The sequence below is a fragment of the Leptidea sinapis genome, chromosome 11 (genome assembly GCF_905404315.1).
Source record: "Leptidea sinapis chromosome 11, ilLepSina1.1, whole genome shotgun sequence".
Lineage (NCBI taxonomy): Eukaryota > Metazoa > Arthropoda > Insecta > Lepidoptera > Pieridae > Leptidea > Leptidea sinapis.
In genome coordinates, this window is record NC_066275.1 from 2,045,636 (window position 1) to 2,065,342 (window position 19,707).

General features: G+C 33.8%; 1 protein-coding gene across 1 annotated transcript in view; it reads left to right on the plus strand.

Moving 5' to 3' along the window:
* LOC126966724 (ammonium transporter Rh type B-B) overlaps positions 1-8,397 on the plus strand; it is a 58,786-nt gene extending 50,389 nt beyond the window's left edge. The window contains exon 11 of the mRNA XM_050810989.1: positions 6,157-8,397. Coding sequence (XP_050666946.1) covers positions 6,157-6,248 — 92 coding nt within the window. The 3' untranslated portion in view covers positions 6,249-8,397. The remainder of the gene's footprint in view (positions 1-6,156) is intronic.
* The last annotated feature ends 11,310 nt before the right edge of the window (positions 8,398-19,707 follow it).

The window sequence follows — 19,707 nt, forward strand, 5'->3', positions numbered from 1 at the left end:
CGAAACTGTTGCTGAAATAAAGGTGAGATATAAGCACTTGAGCTTGAAAAATAATTGTGACGGGTTGCAAGAAACTTTCCTTCACTTACAGGGAACTAAGAAATGGAGATCAGGGGAGAGATAAGGGGAGATGTTGATGACTTACCGTCGATGAACCTTACACTCGTTTGTCATCCTAATCCTAGAAAAGACTTATCTTTTTGAGAAAATCTTTTATTGGGCCGTTCACACAAAGGGTACATTGACAACCCATATAGCCCAGTGGTTAGTGATCCTGCCTAGTGAGCTAGACGTCCAGGTTCGATCCCGTTTGTTTCCGAGTCTGGATTTGACTTACTGCTTTGTATATGTTAGGATGACTAAGATTTACAAATAAGTAGCAGTAGTTTACCAGAGTACTTGGAGTTATCTTATTATATTTTGATGACAATTTTTAATCAGAATGCAAAATTTCACCATCTGGGGAAGGTAAATATTTTTATTTGTATTCATATAAATAGCATTCGGGGCAAGACAACACCTTTATTTAATAAAAGCTAAACATTATCAATGAAATAATTATCTTCACATATTTAACGAATACTCCAAACCGGGTCAATGCAATTATCAGAAAACCATCACACTGACCAAGCCAATTACTTCCCAGAGCAAACCGAACGTCAACATACAAATCACAATTTAAAAAAAAACGTTTGTACGATTCTCGGATACGAAACTGTGGCTAATATTTCATTCTAATCGAAGTAAAACGAGATAAAAGCGCGAAACTTGTCGGCTACTGCGGAAAATATTTTACAAGCGAATGTTGTTGCTTTTTTTGAGAAAGTTACTAGAGCTAGTGGTTGTTTGTGAATCTAAGTATTATGAATTATATCACATATATATATCAAGAGCTATTGAACTTGAAATATTATGAGCATTGGATTTGGGTTCGAGCCTCGCTGAGAAAAATTGCTTTTTAGTATAAAAAATAGGATCAAATGAGCTTAGATGTTAAGTGAAAAATCAATCGCTCATGGTCATCTTTAACACCGGGTTAAGAGATGCTTTGCCAGCCCTTAAGGTCGGAATATACTCTAAGCTTTAAGGTTCCAAGGTATTATCGATTTAAGAATAATCCAACAGCCAGTTGATTTAACAAAGTGGCTGTGCGGGGCAAGAATTTTCTTGTACTTGTATTTCGCATTTTGATGTAATTAATGTCGGGTGGTGAAATTCGGCTGCCGATATTAACCGGACCAACTCGTCAAAATATTCTCTGTGACCACATCACCACACCATCGGATAATAAGTCGGAGTATGACGCCTTGAAAGAAACTGTACTGAGAATGTATGATCAGATGATGCTCCTCTAGGAATCCCAAGAGTGGCGGTACATATTAGATTCCCTAAAAAAGAAAAAAAAACCTAAAAAAGACGCTTTCCGAACCAAAAACCGAACTAAAAAATAAACAAAAATCTTGTTTTGAAACTTGAAAAATGGATAAGTTTTATCAAATTAATGTATTGTCATCGGTCCTCAATAAACCTGCGAAGTTTGAACGAAATCAGGTCTTTTAAAGTGGGTCAAAATCATGCCCAAATGAGTAGGTTACAAACAAACATACATACAGGTGAAGCTAATAAAAAGCGTGTAAAAAAAGGTAATGTCATGATATTCGGGTGGTAGTCTGGCGAGTTTTATCCGAGCACCGTATGTCATATTATTTAAGGAGTCTGTTGCTTTTTTAAATGGATGTACGCAATTTGTTTTATGTATTATCTAAATTCTACTACGGAAGTTAATTCAACAGTTTGTTTGTGCTCCCACAAGCACACAGCCGGTCTGAGGTTCGAGTCTCCTTAGGAGACGCCCCGCGACTGTTGTTGCGTAGTCTTTGCGGCCTCCACGGCCCACGTCCTACTTCGCTGTGAAAGCCAGGGCTGCTAACAGCACAGAGGAGGTTTTAGTCGGTATGGGGCGTCCGCTTACGCGGACACTCGAGTCCGACATATTACGCCCCGTTCCGGGGCGTAAATACGTAATAGTATTTCCTCCTCTCAAAAAAAAAAAAAAACAGTTTGTTTGTATGTGTAATAGAAATATTTTATAGATTTATGGCATATCATATTCAGGGGACTATCTGTCCGTTTTTATAATAAAATGCCTGAAGAAATTTACTATCAACAATTAAAAAAGTTTAAAATATTTGCTAAGCAGTAACTTTAAAAAGCTTATTAAACAATTAAAGATTATTAACAGATAAAAGTGCATGGGATTTTTATGTATAGGTCATACATATTTTAAGGTCTGCATTTTTTTATTAATAAGCAGTAGGTATGTATTATTCTATTATTTATATATTTTCTTGTGACTTCAAAAAGTGATGCTGTTATCCTATTTTGAGAAATAAACTATATGAATTTGAATAGAATTTTTCAAAAGACGGCAAAGTCTTCATAATATTAAAGATATTGCTTGAGGAAATTTTAAGGTGAAAGATTTCAGATTAATGTTCATTTTAAAGAAACATACCCTGAACAGACACTTTGGACCACACAAGTGACAAAGAAATATGTGTAGCTTATAGAAAATCTTACATAGAAACTAAGAAAGTATTTTACTGCTCAATATGATGCCAGTTACTCTCACAAACGAAACAAACGTTGGGGTTGTAAAGAGCAGTGCCTTATCTGACACCGTTTTGTTATTGACCTTTGTAGATCAATTTAGTTCGTTAGCTCGCTGATACGAGGGTTCGGCCTCACAATTCAGAAACAAAAGCTTTCTAAGCGGGAGCATTCATCTTCGCCCTCTTTTATTATTTAAACCGCTTTCAGCCGCTCACTTGTGTAAAGTTGAGCGAATTATGTATCGGGTTATTTTGGGTGAAATATTGTGTTGTTTACGGCTCCGGCGTTTATGTGCGTGTTTCAAACTGGACTGGTGTTTTTATATCGATATTTGATACAGTAATAGCGTTGTTTTTTTTTGCGATTGGTATTTTAATGTATTTTGTGAATTACGTTGAAAATTTGTTTTGATTATACCGGAGAGAGTGAATTTAGTAAATTTTTCCATCCCGAAACGAAAAAAGGTACCAATCTCTAACGTTCACTTTGTTTTCGTCTATCCGTATCGATAGCTATACAGGCTATCTGGTTATTTGTTGAAGTGGGCATTATTAAGTAAGTTATCTTCCCTAATCAGAAAAGTTAAAATGCTTTGATAAAAAGACACGTTAATTCGTATATTTATTTTTAATATATGTAATTCTTGGGTTGATCACATAAAACAATCTTTTATTTTGTTTTAATTATTGTTGTTGTATTTAATTGTAGCAGATGTACTAGTTAAAAGTCTAAAGTTCATTTCATTTATATTACACAAAATATATGCATTCAGAAGAATTGTACGAAAGTCCATAACTAACATGTAAAAGTGGGTAGAATAGAAGTATTAAAATTCTTACCTGTTCTTCGTTTTATTTGTTTGTGTATTGAATAGTTTGACGGTCATAGTTTCAATTTTCATATTAATTATGTGTCTACCAATGTCAGTATTTATATTTTTCAAGAAGCCTGCCAAAATGATTTCAAATATCTCTCTGCAATAAACACAGATTATCCGAATTTTCAAATTGGTAACAGTATTTAATTTAGAATGCTAAATATTTTAGTTTTTACTTTCCTTGTAGATATTTATAATACAAAGCACTATGTATCGGGGGTTTTCACTACTCTAGTGCGGCTCTCGACTTCACCTCGTGCCGAAGAACAGCACCCTCGTTAGGAATCGCTGATTTTCTCCCCTTAGTAACAAATGTTCGATTGAATTCTTAAGAGGCATTCCAATATGCTTTCTTTATAATAGTCTTTTTAGACTCATGTTATTGGCAAATCTGATAAATTTTAATTTAATTTTTGGTAAATCTCAAATTATTACATTGTAGGTTTTTTTTTAGGTTGGTTAGGTAGTAGGCATTTTAGTTTTGTTTTAAAAGAACATAAAAAGTTGTTTAAAAAACCATAAACACTAATAAATGGGTCTATCTTACCAACACTGCGTCTTCCAGTACGTGTGGTGTCACACCAGAATAGCAGCACCCCTTCTTCTTCCGTGTGTGTGGTAAGAGGCGACTAAGGGATACAAAGAACGGAAGATAGGCAGCAGCTTCTTTCCAAGAGCACCACCATCGACTACGAACGCTCACCAGCCTGCCATGCGTGGCGATTAATGCAAAAACTCCCCAAAATTAAACAGTAACAAATGAAATTAATTTGGAGACCATAATAACTATTGTTAGTCAATTTCACTCACAATATCCATTTCTAAACTATGCTGAGGTTCATTTTATTTAAATACTGTATAAACGTTTAACTTTCTTGCCCCACTGATGGCGGAGGCTCTTGCAAAACTTTTAACGCAAACTCCACGTAATCCGAGCATTTTATCTGAAGGAATCCGACGCCTGCCATTTATTTGAACATCAATATCTTTCAATAGAATTGAGTCTTACGTATCCCTTCGTGATTAAATGAACAGATGTTAAGTTCCGAAGTTTCTCTCGTTCTATATAATTCTTCCTATCATTATTATTTCTTATTTTGCAACTGAAACTATATTATATTTAGTTGTGAAATGGTTTTCAAATAAATTCAATCTTGAGTTTGGGATTGAATTATGTGATATCGATCGCTTTAAGTGTTACTATACATAGAAATATAGGTTAAGTAAACATAAATATGAAAGGTATAGAGAGAAAAATAATGTCAAAAGATGTATAAATAAATTATAATTAATAAGCGCCACGTATTGATATGTTAATACGAAGAAATGGATGGTTTTATATATATATATATATTGTTTTAAACACAATTGATTGCTCGTAATCCAGCGGAGGTCGCGGTCTTGTTCAGCGCGTCCTCCTCTATCGCAAACAGGATAAATATCACCCAGAGACTAGATGCTTGATATTTATCGACGATACTTAATACAGATTGAAGATTTATGGATTTTTAGAAGTACAGTGATCCGTACCACTATACGTTACCCACTCAATAAATATCGTGATCTAAATCCAAAAGTCGTGATAAATATCGAACGTGTAGCATTTGCTAGGGTTAAGACCATTTTAAGTTTTTACAACTTATACTCTGTATATGTGTGAGGGTATGTGTGTGTGCTTTTTGTATAATGGATTATATTAATAGTATACATAAAGCGAAAAAGTAAATTTAACACTAAACAATTAAAGAAAAAATGGATATAAAAAAAGGAATCAAAGGTACGCGGATTTTTTATGATATACTGTATATATAGTAATAATAATAATAATAATATTGACACCCTTTTTACACAAATTCTTGCCCCAAGTTAAGCATATATAGCCTGTGTTATGGGTTACAAGACAATGATATATTTAATACAATATACTTACTTAAACATACATAAATTCATGTAAACATACATAAATACATTTCAACATCCATGACTCGGAAACAAACATCCATATTCATCATATAAATGCTTGCACCTACCGGGATTCGAACCCGGGACCTCTAGCTTAGTAGGTAGGATCGCTAACCACTCGGCTATACAGGTCGTCATAATAGTATCACATGAGTGTTTTAATACCTAATTATCAACGATTCTGAAACAGTTAGCTTACTGCTAAGAGCTATATAAATTTAATAAAGTAATATTAGTACTTTTAGAATGCATTCATTTTGTATAGCGTTATACTAAAGTTTGTTTTACTTCACTCTATGTACGACTAGATCACTTGGCATTACTAAGGACGTTGCTTCTTTGTGTATCTTCCTCTTCTTTGTTTCGCATTGATAACAGGGAGTATTACGAAGAACTGTTTGACCTGATTCCAGCCGCCGACTTCCACTTTCGCACGGAACGCGTCGCGTTCCTCCACAGTGCGGTTTTCAAGGAAACTTTTTGCACGTACAACCACCTTGTGCGGTGTATACAATACGATACTAGTTCCTTCAAAAAAAAACGCATTTACTTTTGTAGAAAGTAGCTGGCGCCGCTCCTTTGATTCCTCTGGTGTTGGTGGTGATAACTTAACACCAGGTGACACATACGCTCGCTTGTCTCCTATTTTTTTACTATTTTTTCACTTCTTGAAATTTTAAATAAACGGGAACTTTTTTTTGCAGGCTTTATTGTGAGAGCTCCATTCTTCGGTCAATTAAAACAAAACGAAGAATACGACGACGAGCCTAACTGGGAGTTACCAGGAGCGCATTAGATCATAGTAAATAATTGTTTATTAAGGTTCAGATCGACTGGCGAGCGATTATAAGCTGTTTATTATAATTGTTGAACTTGCAACTTGTGAAACATCTTTGTACGGTAATAAATTATTATTGCAATCAGGATTTCAAAGGAAATAATTTTAATATAGTTTCCATTTCATTCATATTTTTATTGAATGCATAATAGGATTTTACATTATAAATTGGTTTGATTTTGAACCTACAGTAACAAATTGTCCATAAATATTAGTACAAATGAAAATTGTACAGAAAACAAATAATAACCTATTATTTTGTGAAATATTTCACAATACAAAATATTGTTGCGTGACTCGCCCGCTCGTCGATCAGGGCTTTAAGACACATCGCGTATGCCATACTCTAAATAATTACTTCTAGCGTGTAAGTTGTTTTCATATTTAATATTTATTTAAGAAATTACTAATAATTGGATATTATTCAATATTATTTCATTTAGATGGAGCCATTTAATTCCGCCAAAAAATTTTGTTATCAGTTATTAAGTAAGGCCTTTCTTCTGTAATGTATCCTTCAACCCAATATCTGAAACTATAAGCACTTTCAATTACCTTATTTATAATTACTAAACCTCAGATAAACCTGTAGGTAGGTAAGAAACTAATAGCGCACATATAATATTTAAATCATCAAATATGTACATAGGAAATCAGACCTTATTATATTAACCAATGTATTAAATGAGAAACCTTTTTAGAGTGGTGTGATAGCTCATTAGCACTATATTTCATTACCACAGATAATTAAATGTATTTTAATTGATTAATATAGTATATTTTATTACTTTTTATCTGTTTTTGTGTTAATATACGAAGAAAAATCTGCTCCAAGTCTATAAATGTGAGCGACTGCATTATTATTCCTTCTTACTCTGTGTACATATATTTCGTACTAGTAAATATTTCCTTGTACCTATTATAGTTATATAACTACTATTTGACGTTTGAGTTTGTTTGTTGCATCCCTTTACATATTATATTGTAATTGAAATGATTTGTAAATCGAAGAAAATGTAAATCATGATATAAAAGTGTATCAATGAGTTTCTTGCTACTTCTTTTCATTAGCTCAACCCTTTACGAAGTAGCGTTAGATACAATAAGATATTTTTTGACATTCATAAGTGTCATTTCCGTGACCTACATGAATAAAGTGATTTTGATTTGATTTAACTCATTCGATAACAATAACCGAAATTGATCATATTATGAAATTGTAACGTGCGTCATTTGGGTTGTTCCTATCTGATTCCGCATCGTTTACATTATTTCGACTGCATTAGTCAAATTGTTTTGTTAACAAAACAATGCGTAATCCATTGAAAGTTATTTAAGTGTATGATAATATTATCATAATCTACTTTACTTAAAATCATATTGTATTATTTTGGTATAATAGTAGGTATATTTTGGATGAAATAGAATAGAGTTATTATCGATTTAACTTGAATTTCCACCGACTTCTAAATATAAAAAGTTCTTAAATCCGTCAGAATTTTATTTTTGTGTTAATGTTACGCAATTTTTCTCGCAAACTTCAAAAATTTTTGTATTTGGTAAGTAATAAATTTGTGTTTGAATATTTCTCCAATGAATGTTAAAATGGGGAATGAAATTTCGAATATTTGAATATGTCAGCCCGTTGATATACAGTTACCTTGTTTTTAGTAAATTATATTTGATGTTGGTTTCGTAGGTTATTTTGTTAAAATGGCTTTAATGTTAACAATAAGAAAGAACGACAATTACCTAAACGCCATTTCTAGCAAGCCAGAGCTATTTTCGTTGTGTTACACTTGATTGTGAGCAGTGGTTTACATATCAGTTTTACAGCTTCCCCAAAGGTTTCTTTTACAATTTTCAAATGGCTTTCAAATTTGATGGATTAGTATTTTCATATTTACTGACCATTCCTACTGTTACGTATACGATCATTCAAATATGAAACGTTTTCATCTTAATGATTATATTAAGTTAATAATATTATTGTTATTATATATAGTTTTGTTATTTTTATGAAATTAGAAAGCGATAATATATTTTAGTTAGCTCTCTAGGAATAGTATTACTTAAAGCAGTATAATAATACTTCATTATATTTTCATTCGTGGTTTTATTTATTTGTCACAACAACAATGAATATTATAAAGAGTGGTTCACAGCGACATTAATTGCTTCACCAACATCAACATCCGGAAGATGTCAACTGACATCTTCCAGTTGTTGATGTTGTTGCCGGACAAAGGCCTCCCTCAAAGATCTCCATGACGATCGGTCCTGCGCTGCCTTCATCCAACCTATTCCGGCAATCTTGACCAGATCGACAGCGTCGGTCCAACTTATGGGGGCCTACCAATACTACGTCTTCCGGTACGTGATCGTCATTCGAGGACTTCTACCCCAACGGTCATCTATCCGCCAAGCTATGCGCCCTGCCCACTGCCACATCAATTTCGTAATCGTTTGGTCTATGCCGGTGACCCTGGCTCTCCTACGGATCTCCTCATTTCTCATTCAATCTCGCAGGTATTAACATAATATATATCAGATTAATTGCTAATTCAGTTATATTTTATATTGATGTCAGCTTTTATTTTGCCTTCTGTATTACCAATGAGATTATTACCCCATCAGATCGATTTCTTTCTGTCAAGAAATTATGCAAGATTCTTAGCAAACAATTTTACTTGATATTTTTATATTTGAACTGATCCGACAGACGTTGTTCTGTACATAATAAAAAAAACTATTGCGGGTGGAATTTTGCAAAATCCTTGTTCATAGCTGAGCTCTACTAGGCGAAAGGAATATTCCAACCAAATTTCAAGTCTCTACGCCTTATGGTTCCAGAGATATCGTGATGAGTGACTACATACGTGGAAATCTCTTATATATATATATATATATATATATATAGAGTTTGTATATTGTAAAGTCAGAGCTGGCGCTCCAATAATAGCTCTAAAAACAATTGTGATAAATATTTCAAAAATGCAGTTTCTATGTATCTAATAGCACATATTATTGTTTGGGTTAATACCAGAAGTCTAATTGATTCATCTGCATACTTTATTATGCAATATTGCATCCTCATCGTTTTTTTCTAGGATTCACTAACCGCGTTTTTTACTAAAAAAAATTCTTCGCACAGCCAGTTCGCTTAGCAGCTGCAGTGTTTCCGAATCAATACGACCTAGTGACCTTCAATTGTAGAGCGTGCTCCTACTTTAAAAGGAGGCAATGAATCTTCTATTGCTGATAACGGAAGATGACCTGTGATACTGCACATATACTTGGGAAGCTGGTTCTAACTATCCATCGGCTGACCACCTTATCTATTTGCTTCTTTTTATGATAATCAGGGACGAGACGAGCAGGACGTTCATCTGATGGTAATTGATATACCCTGCCTAATACAGTGCCGCTCAGGATTCTTGAAAAACCCAAAAACTCTGAACGGCACTAAATTGCCCTCGTCACCTTAAGATCTCATTTGCCCAGTTATGTCACTAGCTACGGCGCCCCTCAACCGAAACACAATAATGCTTCACGGCAGAAATAGGCGCCGTTGTGGTACCCATAATCTAGCCGGCATCCTGTACAAAGGAGCCTCACCACTAGTAACCGGTTGGTTCTCTCTTTAATAAATAAAAAATTGCAATATCGAAGTACATAATTTGACAAAATATCAGAAAATTGAAAGCCTGTATAGGTTTTCATTCGCATAACTAAGGTTGCGCCTCACTGACCACTAGAAATTTGGTTTAACAGAGAAAACTAGAATTTGAATCTGAAACTCGCAATGCAACACTCCAATTTTTACTCAGTCACACCTGCGACTTTGAGACACAAAATCTGTAGTGTATATATTATATGCCCTATTATTGTAGCATATGGTTTAAAGTCACGTAGCTTTTTATTTTGAATTTTCTCACTAGCTGTCATGATGGCTTAAAATAATGGCAGAGGGAAAGATATCGATAACATTGTTTGCGCATGGAAATGAGGTTATAGGAAAACATTAGATGTTCGCTATTGTAGCGAAATTTGTTTGCTACGTGTTCCTGGATATCGTAAAGTATTGTTAACGTTTAACGTTCTGTTAAGTCTACACTTCGCTCCCTATTGATAGGTCATAGAGAAAGGTTACGATTTTGTTTTCTTAGATAAATAGTTATTCAAAAGTTAGTCTAATAAGTGTATATAATTTATCATAAAATATTATTTTTTTATTTATCGATAGAAAACAAGATAAATCAAAACAATATGGAAAAATAATACTTTTGCGGATAATAAATGTGCGGATTTGCTCAGATCTTCTTATAGGACTGCGCTGCGACCTCTGGGGCGTCATCCGTCTACTTTCCCAGATATATACATTCCAGTGTAACCATCGGCTGTTCGACATTGTGGCCGTTTTTTCTGGCGATACATCCAAAGAACTCTAAGATTTTACGGAGGCAGATGGATGATAGTCTGGTTTTCAGACCTAGAGTGTGAAAAATGGATTGGTTGGTGCGGAATGCCGTCCAAGCGATTTGATGCATCTTCCTCCAGCATCACATCTCAAAGGATCCGATCCGATCTCTGTCGGCATTCTTTAATGTCCATGTCTCAGCCCCATAACTAAAGATAGAAAAAATTTGATTGCTTACGCAGTATTTTTCAGAGTTGAAGGCTGATTTCCAGCTCACATGACCCGTTGTTGCTGATACTAGACCCTAGATAGGTGAGTTTGTCGACCTCCTCTCTATTCAGTGCCCCAGTCATTGTTAGCTTTTTGGCGCGGTCGATTACCATAAGCTTAGTTTTGGTGTGGTTTATTGTAAGGCCTAGTTCCAAGCTAATATTAGCAACCCTGTTTAGTAATTCCATCATTAACAAATAATAACGAAACGTAAATACCTTGCCAATTTATTTCCATAATAATCTATATTTCAATCAAACAAATGTATTATATTTCCATAAAAGTATAAATATCAGCACACACTTAAATTCTCTACAACTCTCTATAAAAGCTTATGAAACTCAATAGGTAATCAATTGGTTACTCCATATCAACAGTCACAATTTTATGTAATACGCAGCGCAGATTAGTTAACAATCTTCGCTTTTCAAGTTCAATTTAGGCAAGCGCTCCAAGTATTCTGGTACTTTTCGTCGAATACTCAACCTGGTGGTACAAAGAACTTACTTACGAAGAAACCTACTTAAAAACCAATAGGGCCTTAGAAATAAATTTGGTGTGAAGTTATACCTGAGAGCAAACCAAGAATATGCAAAATGTTTACAGATAGACATATTGCATAAGATTGATTTATTCGGACGTATAAAGTTTCCCGCGTTTATTTACAAGGCTGCCTGACCTTCAGAAAACTTCAGAATTGCCAATGAATTGACAGTGTTGTCAGCAATATAGTCAACATTTTGCATATTCTTGGCTAATTCTAAGGTATAACAGACCGTGTTTTCACGAGTACGGATCGTATTCGGATCAAACGTAGTGCGAAAGCGCTCTGACGTTATACCAAGTTTATTTGTAGGGCTGATAAGGTATAGTATTAGACTATCTGTGACATTTTGTACAAATTATGTGTTTTTCAAAATTTATGAGTGATGCAGGATCTTAAGCTGTACAAGCGAAGGTAACGCCTTCAACCGTTTTAGTGCGTGTTACCACTATGGTATCCATCCGATAACAGATCATTTATAAATCTTGGTATTCTTGTCCAACTCTCCAGAAATCATGGAAATCACATTAAGATAATTAAATATTAAGTGACATTTTATATTATTATTTTTGTTATTTTAAGTATCATTTATTGCAAATAAGACGAAATCTGCATATTTCAATATTTTTTTTTGTTTATAATTGTAAAATGTTGAATTTTACAATTATTAACTATGATGACTAATTTACATTAAGGATTGGTCTCCGCTGCACTCCAAATAGATACCGCACTACCTAAGAACAGTAGCTTTTTTATTAAGGCGACTATTAGATGCTTGTGTGCGTGGCAACTTAATTCTCAATGGCATCTTTCAAATTTTATAACATACGCTTCGTATTATCTTACATTGAAACTTAATAAAATACAAAATACTTTCAAATGTCTTTCTTATTTCTTGTATTATTTTTACAAAGTTTTACTACGCAATTTGGCATTTGAGTTTCAATTATTAGCAAAGTTAAACAGAACATGTTGCACGTCAACGTCACACATGGACGTAGTATTAGTGCCACACTTTGCGACTACGCCTGAGGAATCTAGGTGGAGAGCTGTGCAGACCAATCCTTAATCTAAGGTTACTAAATTATGGTTACACCATTCAGATGAGGTTATTGTGTAGCTGTAAAAGTAACCTTGATTGAATCGACTGCAGTATCCCCACCTCACAGTCTCATTGGAATTGCTTGAAAGTTTGTTTACTTTTAAAATCATTTACTAATTTACCAGTTTAATTTATACCAGTGGGAAGCACTCCTTTGCACAGGATGCCGGCTAGATTATGGATACCACAACGATGACAATTTCTGCCGTAAAGCAGTAATGTGTAAGCATTATTGTATTTCGGTCTGAAGGGCGCCGTAGCTAGTGAAATTATTGGGCAAATGAGACTTAACTTCTTACGTCTTAAGGTCTTCTTCACAGTCGTTCCCTCATTGCTGAGGATCGTGACTCCGCATAAGTTCGTCTACAGCTTTCCTCCATCTGTTTCGGTCTGTCGCATGGTGGAGTGCGATGCTGATGGGTTGTTTAGTCTGCTCGGATATATGGTCAGACCAGCGTCGTGGGCTCCGGCCTCTTGGTCTCTTCCCCTCAATTTTCCCGGTGACGTCTTAAGGTGACGAGCGCAATTGTTGTGCCGCTCAGAATTTTTGGGTTTTTCTACAGTCCTGAGCGAATTGTAATGGACATGGCTTATCTATTACCATTAGCTGAACGTCCTGCCCGTCTCGTCCCTTATTTTCATAAACAAAAATTTATTCTCATAGTATATCGACATTAAGTTGTGATATACCAAAAAATAACCGGCAGCTTATAAGAAATATAATAAGTTTCTTTGTTAGTACGCAGAATCTAGTTGAGGTAAATAATTGACGGAGAATAAAAGAGATATCTTGACGAAGTTGATACTATCCATTGGAAATTTGCGGCATAATAACACTAATTTATAAAGATACAAAGTTCAAATTAGCACCTGCAATTTAATCAAATAACTATTTAACGTAGATAAATAAGCGAGCAAACCTGTGTGTCATTGAGTATTCAATTTAGAGACGCTCAACGCAATACATACTAATTAATTAGCTCAAGATGTTTGTATTCGCTGCTTCGGGAAAGCAGTACTAAGGATGTTACGAATTCAATTATGTTATAAATATGAACATCAACAATATTAAGTTGTAATTATATCTCTTATTTACTTATTTCCTTTGATACGAAAATCCTTGGAGAGTCTTTAGATTCATCATTCGATTTATATGTACCGTATTTATTTCTACTTAAAGAAAAGTTGATTTTTGTGACATTAAAACTAATTAAATATCTTAATATACTTTTTATTGTTATATCATATTCAATAATTTAATTCGTCTCGATTGATATTAAATCTCGTTCTACCGAAAAAGTTTACCGACAAGCTGTGTAGGAAGTATAATCATTTTCATAATCCGATTTAAACGTAGCGGTTAAAATATATTATTTAACGACCTTACAAATAAACTTGTTATAACTGATGATAAACAAAGAAAATGCAAAATGTTTACAATATCGTTGACAACACTGTCAATACAATGATAATTCTGAAGTTTTCCGAATGACAGGCTGCCTTGCAAATAAACGCGGGAAACGATGTACGTCCGAATAAACTAATCTTAAGGACGCGTTTACGAATCCGACAAAAATAAGATATTTTTCGGTAGAGTTTGTGATGAAATGAAACTAAATCTAACAAAACTAAAAATTGCCACAAATAGATTACTTCTTTATGTCCAATCAGCGGGAAATATTTGCTTTGAAATTTTGATATTTTTATGTCGTAAAAACGATTATCCGTTACCTCTTCACACAAAATTGACGAAATGGGGTTTCATTCAGGATCAGTTTTCTCCTACTACTTACATAATTTTGTCTCTTAAAAATTACGTAAGGAAAGCAGATATAAAATTTTCAAAAACTCGGGAAATAAATTAATGAATATGTTATAAATAATCTCAGAATAAAAATAAAAATGAATCGTCTAAAATTCATATTTTTTTCTGATAAGCATGAGCTTTAAAGTGTGGTATTAAGGGTTATTTTATTTTGTCACTCCGTACGCATCCCACAGAAAGATCTATCGAAACAACGTCAGTCCGCGCTCGGCCGCCGTCGTGGGTAGACACTGTGTCGGTTGTAGGCAGCAGCTCGTACTCGGAAAGATCGCTGTACGAACATGAATATTTTTTATAAGCTCTACTATACTGTCTTTGATACTTTACATATTTTGTACGCAGTCAGATTTTCAAAAAAATATTGTTTTATTATTATTGTGTTTATGTTTCTGTATTTTTTTGAAGAATTGGTGATTTATAAGTTCATCTATGGCGCTGCGCTTGCGCCTATGAAATTTACAAACTTCTCTTCATGGGTGTCATTTTCATGGTTTTCGGGGTCAACAATATCGAATATCAGGTCAAAATCGAAATCTAAGATGGCGCCTATGAAATATACCAACTTCTCTTCATGGGTGTCATTTTCATGGTTTTCGGGGTAAATAATAACGAATATCGGGTCAAAATCAAAATCCAAGATGGCGCCTATGAATTTTAACAACTTCTCTTCATGGGTGTCATTTTCATGATTTCGGGGTCAACAATAACGAATGTCGGGTCAAAATCGATAAATTAATCATAAGTTATAAGCTATTACATAAATGTAACGTATATCTTCCTTAATCCCGCATTATTTTCAAAAGACCAAAGGAAATGTCATGTATCAAACCTGAATCTAACTTTCAAACCATCCAACGATACCCCACAAGGTGGTCTCCAGTATTTTTTTCAACTCCACTTTTAGGGGAGGTGTTCTTAGGAGGAAAGCTACGTCCAAAGCACCAGACAACACAAAAAATGGCGTGGGTACAAAGTACACATGTCAAGTGAAAATTATTTGTGAAAACCAATTTTTAAATCTCGTTTATATTAATAATTATCCTAATTTGTTCTCTTAACTAATTGATTTATGCCAATATTAGAAATTATTAGATGTTTTACTAATCATTATTACTCATTAAACCTGCACGATACAAAGCTAGTAGGGAAGATGTTCTACTCACTCGTGGCCGCGCGCTAAACCTGCATGATACAACGCTAGTAGTGAAGTTGTTTTACTTCATAGCGGTACCATCTACTTCATGCTACATTCGCATTTTCTCACTCTATCTCAATCAGACTCAATCTCCCTCCCCTCTTCTTGGATAAAAACGTCCTTTATATTCGTGAGACTTTATTCCGTTTCATCCGTAAATATTTGGATTTTTGATTTCAATATAATTTGGATTTCAAAAATGATCCAATATCGTTCTCTGCACCCTCGATAACCTCCGATACGATACCTTTATTGTGGAAATCATAATTTTGCGCGGCGGCCATCTTGGGTTTCAAAAATGATCCCAAAATCGTTCTCTACACCCTCGATAACCTCGGATACGATACCCATATTGTTAAATCTTAATTTTGCGCGGCGGCCATCTTGGATTTCAAAAATGATCCCAAAATCGTTCTCTGCATCCTCGTTAACCTCGGATACGATACCCATATTGTTGTAATCATACTTTTGCGCGGCGGCCATCTTGCGTTTCAAAAATGATCCCAAAATCGTTCTCTACTCCCTCGATAACCTCGGATACGATACCCATATTGCTGAAATCATAATTTTGCGCGGCGGCCATCTTGGATTTCAAAAATGATCCCAAAATCGTTCTCTGCACCCTCGATAACCTCGGATACGATACCCATATTGCTGAAATCATAATTTTTCGCGGCGGCCATCTTAAATTTAAAAAAAACTGCGTTTACTGCACACGACGTTATGCGACAGAATTGCCATCTAAAGCTCTAATATCTACTAAACGAATACATCAACCAATTATCAAAAATACATAGGCATTAAAAAAAAACAAAATTCAAACATGCTAAAGTATCAAATTCATTTGATTCCTGCAATTAACTTTAAGTACGTGTATGTGTTTGAGCGGTGTCAGTGTAGTGGTGCGATTCGATACCTCTCTGTTTTGAGAACGCGTCCTTAAAGTCTCAATAAATATAAAATATAAACTAGTAAAAATATCATTAGGATATTTAATCTTTAGTTCAGAGATAAATTCATATAATGATTGTTCAGCTGATGTTTGGGTGCCATTTTGTGGAAAATAGCAGCAAAATATTCGTAACATGGTTAAAGTAGAGAATTGATTTACACATAAGTAAATATTAATATTTATTATGATTTTATATGTTTTAAAAGCATAAAAAGGCATTTATTTTCTCAAAATTGATTCCTTTACAATTTTTTTTGAAGTCATTTCTAATGTTAATGTTAATGTTCTTAATTAAATTAGGCAATGAAAACATGGAACACTTTGAATCCTTTATAAACAATAATAATATGTGCCACTGCTCCAGCAAAACTAATAAACATTCACTAGAAAATTATCAAGACCTAAGTGTATCCCCATTAAAAACTAGTCAAAGTATGGATACAAGTGCATCAAGTAGGTTTATATTATTTTCAGACAAAATTGGCCAAGGGTTTGGACCTTTATTAAATAATGCAGTTGCAAAGAATTGTGAGTTGATAAATATATGTAAACCCAATATAACTTTCAATAACCTCATAAATTCCATACCAAAAATAAATCTAAAAGAAAAAACAATCATAGGTATAATGTTTGGTAATAACTCTCATAATATTAGAAATAAGGACCTAATTAAAAATATAGAAAAATTAATTAATATTTCCAATAAGACAAAATCTAAAGTGATGATGTGTACATTCCCATACTCCTCGGATTTGACACAGGAGCAAAATAGAAAAATATTTAAATTAAATACAACTTTGTATAATGCGACATTCCACAACAATGAAAATTTAATTTTATTTGACACAAATAAATTCATTAATTATAAAATGAAAATAACCAATGGTAACCTATACCTACCATTTAGAGTTAAGCGACAGCTGGCTACTTTAGTAGCTTATAGTCTTAGTCAACAAACTACTTCCTCTGTAGTATTATTTAATAAACATGCCTCTATTGGGCAAAATTGTAAAAAAATCGACATACAAGCCCCTATTGGGGAATGTATTAGTACTAATGTACAAAAATATAACAATGAAGATTTTTCTTCAATTAATTTAAATTAAGTTATTTGACAAGGGAGGACAACTCTTGCAATATCATACAAAATAGGCAACATTCACCAAATATAAATGTTACTGCTATACATAATCATAATATAAAGCTCATAAATATTGTTCACCAGAATATACAAGGTATCTCAAGTAAGGAATTAGAAATTGAACTGTTTTTGAGCTGCTGTAATATAGATATATTATGTATTACAGAACATTGGCGTAAGAGTCATCAGCTCCAGTTTAGTTTTAGAGAACATAAAGTAGTCAGTTCGTTTTGTAGAAGTAGGGCAATACATGGAGGTTCCCTAATTATTATTAATAATAGATTAAAATGTAAAAATAGAAGAGATATTGTTAATCTCTCTATATAACAACTAATTGAGATAGCTTGTATAGAACTAGAGCAATTTATTATTGTAAGTGTATACCGCCCCCCCACTGCATCATATGAACAATTCCAACATAGAATGGAGGAGGTACTATCAAAATTTAGCAAAACTAGCAAGTCAATTATAGTGTGTGGAGATTTTAATATAAACTTGCTTGAACCTTCGGCCAATTGTACTAGCCTTAAAAATTTATTTCAAAGTTTTAATTTGTTCAATGTATTTTGGGAACCTACTAGAATCACTTCTACAACAGCAACCTGTTTAGATAATATTTTTACAGATGTTACTATTACTAGAAAACTCATAATTAATAATCTTCAGTCCGACCATAGTGGGCAACTTATAAAAGTAAATACAAGATTGGACAATGTCAGACCAAAAAAGGTGACGATTATACCAGTTACGGGTAGCCGTCTTGAGAGGTTTAGAAATAATTTGGTAAATACGATACCATTTTTACACTGTGGTGAAACTGCTAATTTTCACTATAACTTAGTCTTCAATTCCTTCTGTGAGGAATTTGACAGGATTTTTACTCCAGTAACGGTGATAGTAAACAACAAACAAAGTTTTAATGATTGGGCAACAATGGGTATCCACAAAAGTCGTAAACGCTTATATGACCTTTATTATGAGAAACATTACAATAATAGTGAAGAATTTAAAATATATGTAAAAAAATACTCCAAGCTTTTTAAAATAGTTTGTCATGAAGCGAAAACACGTTTCATTGCAGATAAAATTAAAAACAGTAATAATAAAGTAAAAGCGACTTGGAGTGTAATTAACAATGAAACTGGTAGATCGAATTGCCGTAACACCTCTATCTGTTTAAATATTAATAATCGCGTTATAAATTCGGAAATAGAAATTGCAAATGAATTTGATAAATACTTCTCCGAAATCCCGATTGTCACGACCAAATACCTTAACTCTTCGCCAAAAGCAGCATATGATATGCTTAAATTACACGTACCAGTATCTTCTACTGACTTGAAATTTAAGTATGTTACAGGTAGCGATATAATAAAAATCTTCAAATTAATTAACCTAAAAAATACAAAAGACCTATGGGGCCATTCGACTAATATTGTTAAATACATACTTGACATTATAGCACCTGAATTAGCAATAATATTTAATGAATGCATAGATGAGGGTGTGTTCCCTGACCTCATGAAATACAGCAAAGTTATACCTTTGTTTAAATCGGGCAGTTCTTTTGACCCTGCTAATTTCAGACCTATTTCAATTCTGCCTGTTTTTAGTAAAATTTTTGAAAAACTTTTGCTTCAGCAGCTACAAATGCATTTTTGTAAATTAATGAACAAAAATCAGTTTGGTTTCACTAGGGGTTTATCAACAATTAATGCGGGTACTAGACTCATTGAGCACATCTTTGACGCCTGGGAAGAGTCACAGGATGCATTGGGCATTTTTTGTGATTTGTCAAAAGCATTTGACTGCGTCCACCATGAAACTTTACTCCTAAAACTAAAGCATTATGGAGTGAAAAATAGAGCCCTAAATCTGTTAAAATCATATTTAAGCGAAAGAGTTCAGATAGTCGATGTAAATGGCAAACGGTGTTCGGGTAAACCTGTGCGAATAGGTGTTCCACAG